Here is a 13,670-nt window from a genome sequence, read left to right on the forward strand (position 1 = left end):
TTTGAGCTGTTCGCTCACAACATCCAGGATGTGAAACGGGCGCATCTGCATCCTAACACTGGGTTCAGTAGTGATTTTATGTTCCACAAGGCAAGTCAAGCCCAACAAGGCTGACAAAACATCAGTGTTCCGTCCAATCAAAGACAACATTTCTATTTTTTTTGCAAGTCAGTCAAGTCATCACCAATGGTAACATCTTTCGGAGAGAGAGCAGCCATGGAAGTGCAAAATCCCTTACCACACCTTGAAGAGATTAATATGCAAAATCTGTAGCGGTTTGCGCCGGCCCTGTATTCTGACCTTGTCATTTACTGGCTCCATACGCTCCTCAATAATGGCAGGACCCTGTCATTTTGCTAGGAAATTGTGCGGGTCATAAGGAATCAGAACCAAAATACGATCACTAGGTTTGGAGCTTACACCATTTATCATATAGACACTTCTGGGTTTCTTGTTCACATTGCTGATACTCTACAGTGATAGCAGAAAGTTTAGAAATCTTTCCTTGCAATGAAATAACCTGATTTGCAAAGCTCAATCCATGAGCTTACGTCCAGATTCCTGACCATTCCTCACGTATAACGTCCAAGACGCCCCTTGGCCACCTACCAAATAACAACTTGAAAGTACACAATCCAGTGGATGCCTGCGGCAATTTCCGTACTGCAAACATAAGGCAGAACCCAGTCCCAGGATGTCGACAATCATTAGCAACTCGACTGATTATCTGTTTTAAAGTCTGATTAAATCACTAAATCAGGCCATTTGTCTGTAGATGGTAAAAAGTAGTATTTAACTTCTTAATGGCAAGGCTGTTACATAGGTGTTTGATCACATGGGAAGTAAAAGGCATGCCCTGATCAGTCAAAATTTCACTAGGGATGCCAATATAAGTAAAGATCTCACACAGAGCCTTGGCAACAGAAGAGGATTTGGCTTTTCATAGAGCAGCCACTTCAGGATATCGCGTTGCGTAGTCTACCAGCACAAGAATATACTGATACCCATTTTTACACTTAGGGAGCGGGCCAACAATATCGAGCCAAACCCAATGAAATGGAACATCTGAAATAGGCACAGGAGAAAGGGGAGCCTGACTAGGTTTATGAGCAGAGACGACCTAGCAGTCAGGATAGGACCTACAGAACTGTTCAACATCCTTGCCCATATTTAGCCAATAAAATTGTTTTGATAATCGATCCCTATTTTTATCAGCACCTAGTTGACCGCCCAAGACATGAGAATGTGCCAACTGCAAAAGAATGTTCCTGTGTTCGTCAGGGACAACTAACTGTTGAATTAATCCTCCTCTGTAAACAATCCGAAATCACTCTAATATGGCAGCCAGCTTTCTCGAGAAAGTGCAGGGTCTTGATGCCAATGAATTCACGCTCTTGATAGTAGGAGTCTCTAGTGGAGTACGCCTGCTTGAACGTGTACTCTAGTGAGATATCGGCACACAAAATCGGTCTACTCGTGGCAGGTGCAGCCTGATAGGTTGTACAGGGGCCAGCAAGCTGCTCAAGGAAATTGGAGGATTCCCTCCCGGTCTCACTGGACAGATCGGGTTCAATGTTCAAGCGGCTCTCGAAATATTCTCTCAACAGCCACCAGCTCCTCCCCTTCATTCATGATGACAGGGTTGGTTCCCCAAACTCGGCTAAGAGCCTAGGGAATAGGGTGTTCCGCCTGCCGATCAGCTAGGGCCATGAGCAAGAATCCGAAATTGCAGTCCAAACCTTAAAGTTCTGACCCTTATATTTTAAAGGAAGCAGTATTGGCTCATAGTCTTTGACATTCCCATTTACAAAGCATATATTCACAGTCTCAGTGCCACATGGGGACGTACTGCTGAGGCAGTCACATCTGACAACACAAAGGTCACTACCTGAGTCCAACAAGGCAAGGATCTCATGGCCTGCCAACGTCACTGAGATCATTAAGCCATCCTTTTTTTAGTGAAGAAGAAGGAACTTAGGAGGAACACACCTCGGCTTAGCCAACTTCCACTGACTGAGCTGGGGAGAGGTGACATTCTCTGACGAGGTTTTTGACCTGATCACAACGTCAAACATCTGCGCTCAGCACCACTGCCGAAATACCCACGCCAGCGTCTACAACCAGGAGCCTCTCCAGATGTGGTCACATCAGTAACAATGGGAGCCCAGGATGGCCTTTCCGAGGAAACTGGATTTTCATGGTCCCGAGCCCGCTGTTCATTGCGACGATCTCGGGCAGGTTGAGAGTGTGCCCCAGGCAAAGCAAATGAACCACCCTGTTTCCAAGCAGCCTGGGAGCCTTAAAATCCTTTGTGCAAGTAGGACAACAAGTCAACAACATGACGAAAAAAAAATTGTCTTGTAGAATTTTACTGTTTTCATGAAACAGAAAGTTTATTCGTAAACAGCCTAATAAAGAATAAAGCAGAGGTTGTCTGGAGGAAGATAGACAAGGCACTGAGACCAAAGTGCTGCAGTACAGGCTTAAGAAGAACTGTTGAAGTTCAGCATCTTCATACATATATACAGTAGTTATATATGTATGTGTGTGTGTATAAGAGACAAACAACTCAAAAAGGTTTGGGGTTTTCCGGCCCCGTATACTGTAGATAATGAGTCCAAGTAGACTTATACAAAAGAATTTCATCTAACAGAGACTGCCAGAATGGCTGAGTGGGGGAGCATTTTTGGTGAGGGACCAGAAATGAACAGAGATGAATGCTGGGAAGGAACCAAGATGGATTCTGGGATTGATAATGTCATCAGAGGGAAGGTGGAATTGGTGATGCGTGGTCAGGTAGACATGGCAGATTCATGGCGGTGGTGCGTCTTTCTTCCTGCAGAAATAAAGAGAGAGAGGTTAGTACCCCGCCAATCCCTTCTGGCATACGCTTTCACACTACAGTTTAGGTCCTTAAACGGCCCCCTAATCGCACGTGCGTGACAGTATATATGTGTGTATGTTTATATATATATATATATATAATATATATGTATATGTATATATATATGTATATATTATATATATATGTATATATGTATATATATATGTATACTAGCAGAATACCCGCGCTTCGCAGCAGAGAAGTAGTGTGTTAAAGAAGGTACGAAAAAGAAAAGGAAAAATTTTTAAAATAATGTAACATGATTGTCAAAGTAATTGTTTTGTGTATTTGGTGGCAGCGTCACAAAGTTTTTCGTCTAGCTGCATCAGAAAATGTACCACGACGTCTGACACGCCTCCTTTTTACTGTTTTCACACAGCTTGGAATTGCTGCTGTCATATATATATATATATATATATATATATATATGCACGCACGCACACATACATACATACATACATACATACATACATATATATATATACCTATCTACATCATATATACACACACATACATACTACACACACACACAAATTATATATATATGTGTGTGTGTATATATATATATATATATATATAATGTAGATAGTGTGTGTGTGTGTATGTATATATATATATATATATATATATATACATACATACATACATACATACATACATACATACATACATACATACATACATACATATATATATATATATATATATATATATATATATATATATATATATATATATATATACTTGTGTGTATAGCTTTGGTCACTGAGTGCAAGGAAGAAATAATAAAATATAGTCTATAAGTTATTAAACAGTAAAACATTAACGTTTTAAGAAGTACAGGTATATTGAGCACTACTGGAGTGGTTGCGGGTAAACTACATTTTAAAGACTGTGTAACACAACAGGTAAGTAACTAACAGCAGGTAAAATGTATATGGATCATCTCTCAGTAGTAGATCCCTTTTGAAAGGCGCTACACGACGGCTGTGGTATAGAAATTACATTTTCTATGTGAACGTTCAAATTTGTGCCTCTGGTAATGTGCCTTACGGGCATTTAAAGAAAATAGTTTTGTGTCCTCTGCAGTGTTAAGCGAGAAAGGCTTTGGTTTGGGATAAAAGGAAAAAAGGTGTAAAGAAAGGAAAGTTGCCTTTTTTCTTTTATATAGTATAGAGAGATGTGTTCGCTGGACGTTATGATCGCCTTTTGGGGACAGTCGCGGTGGGTCTTGTGTAGACTGGTGAGACGTCCCCGCCATTAATCGGCTGTGATGGCACTGTCAGTCCTCCACTCCTGTGCGTGTCTTAATAATCCGAGTTGAGGACCTCATAATCGTATACGTGCAAAAGAAAGTGTGAAGCGCCTTAATATTATTTTGCCGTGGTGTAGAAAAGGGGTCCCGTGTTTGCACTTGTCTGGGCTATAGCGCAGGGGGAGGATGAAAAAAATTAAAAGTACTCACTTTGACTTAAGGCAGAAGTGCAGTCAGCGTCACAAAGGCCGGCACAGCTATGCACGCGCGCTGGCTGCTCGACTTTTGCAGGGCAGGAGACCCCAGTTTTTCAGACACGCTCATGATATCAAAAGTCTCAGCTCTTTGGAGGTCATTCATATATATATATATATATATATATATATATATATATATATATATATATATATATATATATATATATATATATATATATATATATATATATATATATAAAATACCCGCTACCACAGCGGAGAAGTAGTGTGTTAAAGAAGTAATGAAAAGAAAAGGAAACATTTTAATAATAACGTAACATGATTGACATTGTCATGAGTGTTGCTGTCATATATATGCCTGCCTAAATAAGTCACCTCGCTTTGCTCTTACTTTATTTACCGTTCATTTAATCATTGCTAAAGGCGGAAAAATTATAAAATGGAAGGAGGATGGCTTTACCAAAACAATTATTGATGGCTTAATCGATTATTCATAAAGCTTGAATTGGTGATCTTTTTTTCTGTGTTAACCTCATATTTTTTCATACTTCTTCTCAAACTAAGGTGGTGTGAGGGTAAAATGAATCGGGATGCGTGATCAATGTAATCGTGTACCAGGAAATCATGCATTGACAAAAGCTCCCTTTGCTTGTAATGCAAAGTGTGATTAAATGCATTATTTTTTAACGCGTTATGGAGCACATGCATCGAAGCTTCTCAGCTGTGCTTGTGCTAAGAAAAGGAAAGATTTTAAAAATAACGTAACACAATTGTCAATGTAACCTTTTGTAAGTAGTGCCTAGAGAGTGTGGAGAAACTCTGTAGAGACAGCGTGTGTATTAACTTATGGATTTTTCTGTGAGTATTTGGTGGCAGTCTGACGAAGTTGCTTCGGAAGACGGCGTTAGCCGCGGAGCTCAGCTCAGAGCTAAATGAGATGAATGGGAGGGAGATGATGACGCTACTCCCCACCCGCCTTAACTGTCAATCCCCACAAACACAGTCTCGGAATTTGCATAAGCACACCCCTTCACCTACAATTTTAACTTAGTTACAAAGTGTTCGTTTATATCCTGCGTCCTCTCATTAAACATGTATCCCGCATTACCTGTGGGCATGTGAAACGCCAGCGGTAGCCTGTCTATGAACTTAATTTAAAGTTTAGGTTTACACCTTGCTTTCTTTCCGAGGTAGCAGCACTCATGAATATGGTAGTATATGTCACTCGCTCGCTTCTTATTGTTTCGCTGCCTTCTCAATTATATAATGCATGTTTTCTTAAGCGCTTTTGGAGGTCTTCCTGGTTTTCTAAGCACTGCGTTGACAGTCAGTTCACATGATTACGTGAGAGCCGTGATGATGTCATACGAAACTCCGCCCCCACGTCATTCCAGCTCAACTCCATTACAGTTAATGGAGAAAAATACCTTCCAGTTATGACTATTAGGCATAGAATTTCGAAATGAAACCTGCCCAACTTTTGTAAGTAAGCTGTAAGGAATGAGCCTGCCAAATTTCAGCCTTCTACCTACACGGGAAGTTGGAGAATTAGTGATGAGTGAGTGAGTGAGTGAGGGCTTTGCCTTTTATTAGTATAGATATATATGTATATATGTATGTATATATATGTATATGTATATATATGTGTATATATATGTATATATAATATATTTGTGTGTATGTATGTATATATACAAGCCTATAGCATATATACAGTATATGTATGTACAGTTGTGATTGAAAGTTTGTGAACTCTTCAGAATTTTCTATATTTCTGCATAAATATGACCTAAAACATCATCAGATTTTCACTCAAGTCCTAAAAGTAGATACAGAGAAACCAGTTAAACAAATGAGGCAAAAATATTATACTTGGTCATTTATTTATTGAGGAAAATGATCGAATATTACATATTTGTGAGTGGAAAAAGTATGTGAACCTCTAGGATTAGCAGTTAGTTTGACAGTGAAATTCGAGTCAGGTGTTTTCAATCAGTGGGATGACAACCAGGTGTAAGTGGGCACACTGTGTTATTTAAAGAACAGGGATCTATCAAAGTGTCTTCTTCACAACACTTATGGAAATGTATCATGGCACGAACAAAGGAGTTTTCTGAGGACCTCGGAAAAAGAGTTGTTGATGCTCATCAGGCTGGAAAAGGTTACAAAACCATCAAAGAGTTTGGACTCCACCAATCCACAGTCAGACAAATTGTGCACAAATGGAGGAAATTCAAGACCATATTTACCCTCCCCAGGAGTTGTCGACCAACAAAGATCACTCCAAGAGCAAGGTGTGTAATAGTCGGTGAGGTCACAAAGGACCCCAGAGTAACTACTAAGCAACTGAAGGCCTCTCTTACATTGGCTAATGGTCATGTTCATGAGTCCACCATCAGGAGAACACTGAACAACAATGGTGTGCATGGCAGGGTTGCAAGTAGAAAGCCACTGCATTCCAAAAAAATCATTGCTGCTCGTCTGCAGTTTGCTAAAGATCATGTGGACAATCCAGAAGGATATTGAAAGAATGTTTTGTGGATGGATGAGACCAAAATAGAATTTTTTGGTTTAAACGAAAAGCGTTATGTTTAATGAAATGAAAACACTGCATTCCAGCATAAGAACCTTATCCCATCTGTGAAACATGGTGGTGGTAGTATCATGGTTTGGGCCTGTTTTGCTGCATCTAGGCCAGGACCGCATGCCTTCATTGATGGAACAAAGAATTCTGAATTATATCAGAATTCTAAAGGAAAATGTCAGGACATCTGTCCATGAAATGAATCTCAAGAGGAGGTGGGTTATGCAGCAAGACAACGACCCTAAGCACAGAAGTCATTCTACCAAAGAATGGTTAAAGAAGAATAAAGTTAATGTTTTGGAATGGCCAAGTCAAAGTCTTGACCTTAATCCAATCGAAATGTTGTGGAAGGACCTAAAGTGAGCAGTCAATGTGAGGAAACCCACCAACATCCTAGAGTTGAAGCTGTTCTGTACAGCGGAATGGGCTAAAATTCCTCCAAGCCAGTGTGCAGGAATGATCAAAAGTTACCGGAAACGTTTTGTTGCAGTTATTGCTGCAGAGGTGGTAGGGCGTTACACCAGATACTGAAAGCAAAGGTTCACATACTTTTGCCACTCACAAATATATAATATTCTATCATTTCCCTCAATAAATAAATGACCAAGTATAATATTTTTGTCGCATTTGTTTACCTGGTTTCTCTTTATCTACTTTTAGGACTTGAGTGAAAATCTGATGATGTTTTAGGTCAAGGGTTCTCAATGTCGGTCCTGGGGACCCCCTGTGGCTACAAGTTTTTGTTCGAACCAGATTCCTAATCAGTGACAACTCCTTATAGCACTTATCTCATTTAATTAGCTGGTATTTTAGATTTACTGTAAATGCTTAACTCTCTTTTGTTGATTTCATTATACTTTGCCCTTTCTCTGTGCAGTTTTTCCCCCTTCATTGTATCTTAATAATGACAAATTAAAACGAGCAGAGCAGACACCTAGGCAAACAACACTGAATAATCAAAGGCTGCAGCTACTTTAGAGTCAGACCCACTAATTAGTAAATATTGGATTAATTAAACAATTAGAACACCTAGAAAAGTAGAATGAAAATCAAGATGAAAATACTGTTAAAAAGAAAAAAAAAAAATTATTCCTATATAACTGCTTGGTACATTTTGATATATATATATATATTTTAGCAAACTTAGTTTTCTAATTAATATATTGTTCCTTAAACATAAAACTTGGGAAATATCAGTTCACTTAATTAGCCCAGGAGTTCAATTAAAAACAAAAGCTGGTTTAAACAAAACCTGCAGCGACAGGGGGCCTCCAGGACCGATGTTGAGAACCCCTGTTTTAGGTTATATTTATGCAGAAATATAGAAAATTCTAAAGGGTTCACAAACTTTTAAGCACAACTGTGTGTGTGTGTATATATATATATATATACATACAGTGGGATGCAAAAGTTTTGGCAACCTTGTTAATAGTCATTATTTTCCTGTATAAATCGTTGGTTGTTACGATAAATAATGTCAGTTAAATATATCATATAGGAGATACAAACAGTGATATTTGAGAAGTAAAATGAAGTTTATTGGATTTACAGAAAGTGTGCAATAATTGTTCAAACAAAATCAGGCAGGTGCATAAATTTGGGCACCGTTGTCATTTTATTGATTCCAAAACTTTTAGAACTAATTATTGGAATTCAAATTGGCTTGGTAAGCTCAGTGACCCCTGACCTACATACACAGGTGAAACCTATAATGAGAAAGCGTATTTAAGGGGGTCAATTGTAAGTTTCCCTCCTCCTTTAATTTTCTCTGAAGAGTAGCAACATGGGGGTCACAAAACAACTCTCAAATGACCTGAAGACAAAGATTGTTCACCATCATGGTTTAGGGGAAGGATACAGAAAGCTGTCCCAGAGATTTAAGCTGTCTGTTTCCACATGGAAGACCACAGGCTCAGTTCAAGTTAAGGCTCGAAGTGGCAGACCAAGAAGGATTTCGGATAGACAGAAGCGACGAATGGTGAGAACAATCACAGTCAACCCACAGACCAGCACCAAAGACCTACAACATCATCTTGCAGCAGATGGAGTCACTGTGCATCGTTCAACCATTCGGCGCACTTTACACAAAGGTATGCTGTATGCGAGAGTGATGCAGAGGAAGCCTTTTCTCCGCCCACAGCACAAACAGAGCCGCTTGAGGTATGCTCAAGCACATTTGGACAAGCCAGCTTCATTTTGGAATAAGGTGCTGTGGACTGATGAAACTAAAATTGAGTTATTTGGGCATAACAAGGGGTGTTATGCATGAAGGAAAAAGAACACAGCATTCCAAGAAAAACACCTGCTACCTACAGTAAAATATGGTGGTGGTTGTTATATCATGCTGTGTGGCCAGTGCAGTGACTGGGAATCTTGTCAAAGTTGAGGGACGCATGGATTCCACTCAGTATCAGCAGATTCTGGAGACCAATGTCCAGGAATCAGTGACAAAGCTGAACCTGCGCCGGGGCTGGATCTTTCAACAAGACAACGACCCGAAACACTGCTCAAAATCCACTAAGGCATTCATGCAGAGGAACAAGTACAACGTTCTGGAATGGCCATCTCAGTCCCCAGACCTGAATATAATTGAAAATCTGTGGTGTGAGTTAAAGAGAGCTGAATGAACTAGAGATGTTTTGTAAAGAGGAATGGTCCAAAATGCCTTCAACCACAATCCAGACTCTCATTGGAACCTACAGGAAACGTTTAGAGGCTGTAACTTCTGCAAAAGGCGGATATACTAAATATTGATTTCATTTCTTTTTTTGTGGTGCCCAAATTTATGCACCTGCCTGATTTTGTTCGAACAATTATTGCACACTTTCTGTAAATCCAATAAACTTCATTTCACTTCTCAAATATCACTGTGTATGTCTCTGTGGACAAAATTGTTGGTACCCTTCAGTCAATGAAAGAAAAACTCAAAATGGTCACAGAAATAACTTTAATCTGACAAAAGTAATAATAAATAAAAATTCTATGAAATTTAACCAATGAAAGTCAGACATTGATTTTCAACCATGCTTCAACACAATTATTTTAAAAAATAAACTTTAAAAATAAACAGGCCTGGACTAAAATGATGGTACCCCTAGAAAAGACTGAAAATAATGTGACCAAAGGGACATGTTAATCCAAGGTGTGTCCACTAATTAGCATCACAGGTGTCTACAATCTTGTAATCAGTCAGTGGACCTATATATAGGGCTCCAGGTAGTCACTGTGTTGTTTGGTGACATGGTGTGTACCACACTCAACATGGACCAGAGGAAGCGAAGGAAAGAGTTGTCTCAGGAGATTAGAAAGAAAATTATAGACAAGCATGTCAAAGGTAAAGGCTATAAGACCATCTCGAAGCAGCTTGATGTTCCTGTGACTACAGTTGCACATATTATTCAGAAATTTAAGATCCGTGGGACTGTAGCCAACCTCCCTGGACATGGCCGCAGGAGGAAAATTGATGACAAATCAAAGAGACGGATAATACGAATGGTAACAAAAGAGCCCAGAAAAACTTCTAAAGAGATCCAAGGTGAACTTCAAGCTCAAGGAACATCAGTGTCAGATCGCACCATCCGTCGTTGTTTGAGCCAAAGTGGACTTCATGGGAGACGACCAAGGAGGACACCATTGTTGAAAACAAATCATAAAAAAGCCAGACTGGAATTTGCCAAACTACATGTGGACAAGCCACAAAGATTCTGGGAGAATGTCCTATGGACAGATGAGACAAAAATTGAACTTTTTGCCAAGGCACATCAGCTCTATGTTCACAGACGGAAAAATGAAGCATATCAAGAAAAGAACACTGTCCCTTCTGTGAAACATGGAGGAGGCTCTGTTATGTTCTGGGGCTGCTTTGCTGCATCTGGCACAGGGTGTCTTGAATCTGTGCAGGGTACAATGAAATCTCAAGACTATCAAGGGATTCTAGAGAGAAATGTGCTGGCCAGTGTCAGAAAGCTTGGTCTCAGTCGCAGGTCATGGGTCTTGCAACAGGACAATGACCCAAAACACACAGCTAAAACACCCAAGAATGGCTAAGAGGAAAACATTGGACTATTCTAAAGTGGCCTTCTATGAGCCCTGACCTCAATCCTATTGAGCATCTTTGGAAAGAGCTGAAACATGCTGTCTGGAAAAGGCACCCTTCAAACCTGAGACAACTGGAGCAGTTTGCTCATGAGGAGTGGGCCAAAATACCTGCTGAGAAGTGCAGAAGTCTCATTGACAGTTACAGGAATCGTTTGATTGCAGTGATTGCCTCAAAAGGTTGTGCAACAAAATATTAAGTTAGGGGTACCTTCATTTTTGTCCAGGCCTGTTTCATGAGTTTATTTTTTTAAATAATTCTGTTGAAGCATGGTTGAAAATCAATGTCTGACTTTCATTGGTTAAATTTCATAGAATTTTTATTTATTATTACTTTTGTCAGATTAAAGTTATTTCTGTGACCATTTTGAGTTTTTCTTTCATTGACTGAAGGGTACCAACAATTTTGTCCATGTGTGTATATGATATATTTAACTGACATTTTGTATCGTAACAACCAACTATTTATACAGAAAATAATGACTATTAACAAGATTGCCCAAACTTTTGCATCCCACTGTATGTATGTGTGTGTATCTATATTTACAGTTAGGTCCATAAATATTTAGACATTGACAACTTTTTTTCTAATTTTGGTTCTGTACATTACCATCATGAATTTTAAAAGAAACAACTCCGATGCAGTTGAAGTGCAGAATTTCAGCTTTAATTCAGTGGGTTGAACAAAAACATTGCATAAAAATGTGAGGGAAGTAAAGTATTTTTTTAACACAATCCCTTTATCTCAATTAAAGATCATAAATATTTAAATATTTACAGGAAGAAAAAACATATTTGTATTTTTTGAATAAATGTAATTTCTTTTTTTTTTTCTCTTAGGCACTCAGAGAGAAGCAGCATCAAGTGTGTTGGAATTACTATTGAGACTAGACCCGATTACTGCTTGAAGAGACATCTTAGTGACATGCTGTCATATGGATGTACACGACTAGAGATTGGAGTACAAAGTGTATATGAGGATGTGGCCAGAGATACTAACAGGTAAACACCATTTAGACTTGTTGATTTTTCTTCAAATATCTATACTAATAAAAGGCAAATCCCTCACTGACTCACTCACTCACTCACTGACTCATCACTAATTCTCCAACTTCCCGTGTGGGTGGAAGGCTGAAATTTGGCAGTTTCATTCCTTACAGCTTCCTTACAAAAGTTGGGCAGGTTTTATTTTGAAATTCTACACGTAATGGTCATAACTGGAAGCTGTTTTTCTCCATTTAATGTAATGGAGTTGAGCTTGAAAGCCGTGGGGGCGGAATTTCGTGTGACATCATCACGCCTCCCACGTAATCACGCAGAACGTAGAAAACCAAGAAGAGCTCCAAAAAGTGCTGAAGAAAACATGCATTATATAATTGAGAAGGCAGTGAAACAATAAGAAGCGAGCGAGTGACATATACAACCATATTCATGAGTGCTGCTACTTCGGAAACAAAGCACGGTGTAAACCTAAACTTTAAATTAAGTTCATAGACAGGCTGCCTCTGGTGTTTGTAATTTAGTGCCTGCCCATATAAGGCCGTCCGTCAGCGGCAATCCAATAGAAACACTGCCGCTAAATATTCACGGGTGAAGGACTGTGCTTATGCAGAGGAAGATGAGATGGTCAGGGTGGTGATTGGCACAAACGCAGCGAAACAGCGAGAGAAAGTTTTAAGTGCCGGGACTTAGCTAACATTAAATACAGCCATGGACATACCACGACATGGCACCAGCACAGCTGGGAAACTTCGATGCATGTACATCGAGCGGCTCACGTGAACTGACGCAGTGCACAGACAAAACGCAACAGTTCCAAAGAACGCTGATCAAAAACCAAATTACACAATTGAAAAGGCAGCCTAAAAATATGAAGCGTCTGATACATACAAGCATATTCATAAGTGCAGCTACTGCGGAAACAAAGCACACGGTGGAAAAAGTCAATGTCCCGCTAAAGGAAGACAGTGTAAACAAAAACCCGTGCATGCAGTGTGTCAGGTCTCAGATAAAGAAGAAGACGAACTGTTTATTGATGCAGTATGAAACGAATCGATGAATGAAACCTATTATCTTCACAACGATTGACAAACACGGAATGGAACTTGAACACAACACATCCTACAAATACGAACCTGATTGAAAGAAATAATGATAATCAAATCCTTGATGGCAGCAATACTCAATAACACTCACAAAACAATTACTGTATACAGTGGAGCCTTGGTTCACAAACGTCCCGGTTCACGTACAACTCGGTTCACGACCAAAAAGCTCGCCAAACTTTTGCCTCGGTTCACAACCACAAACTCAGTATACGAACAAGCCAGTTTCCCTTGCCTGCCTGAGCTGAGCTGAGAGAGAGAGAGAGCAAGAGCGAGCAAGCACGTGCCTGCTGGGGAGGGGGAGGAGGAGATTGCTGCACTGTTTGCCTGCCTGTCTGCAGCCAGTAAGTGCAAGCCAACCATCTCCCCAATTCCACGTGCCTGCTGGGGAGGGGGAGGAGGAGATTGCTGCACGTGTTTGCCTGCCTATCTGCAGGCTGTATGTGCTAGCGCACCATCCCCCACCACAGGCAGCCTGAGAGAGAAAGAAAGACAGAGAGAAAGCAAGCGAGCCGCTGCTGCAAGAGCT

At 39.9% G+C, this 13,670-nt stretch overlaps 1 protein-coding gene across 1 annotated transcript in view; it reads left to right on the forward strand.

Annotated features, from left to right (window-relative positions):
- The window catches only part of elp3 (elongator acetyltransferase complex subunit 3), a 412,219-nt gene that overhangs the window by 161,044 nt on the left and 237,505 nt on the right, over window positions 1-13,670 (forward strand). Inside the window, exon 8 of the mRNA XM_039748296.1 lies at window positions 11,877-12,038. Within this exon, the coding sequence (XP_039604230.1) occupies window positions 11,877-12,038 (162 nt within the window). The remainder of the gene's footprint in view (window positions 1-11,876; window positions 12,039-13,670) is intronic.

Source organism: Polypterus senegalus, chromosome 3 (assembly GCF_016835505.1).
Source record: "Polypterus senegalus isolate Bchr_013 chromosome 3, ASM1683550v1, whole genome shotgun sequence".
NCBI lineage: Eukaryota > Metazoa > Chordata > Cladistia > Polypteriformes > Polypteridae > Polypterus > Polypterus senegalus.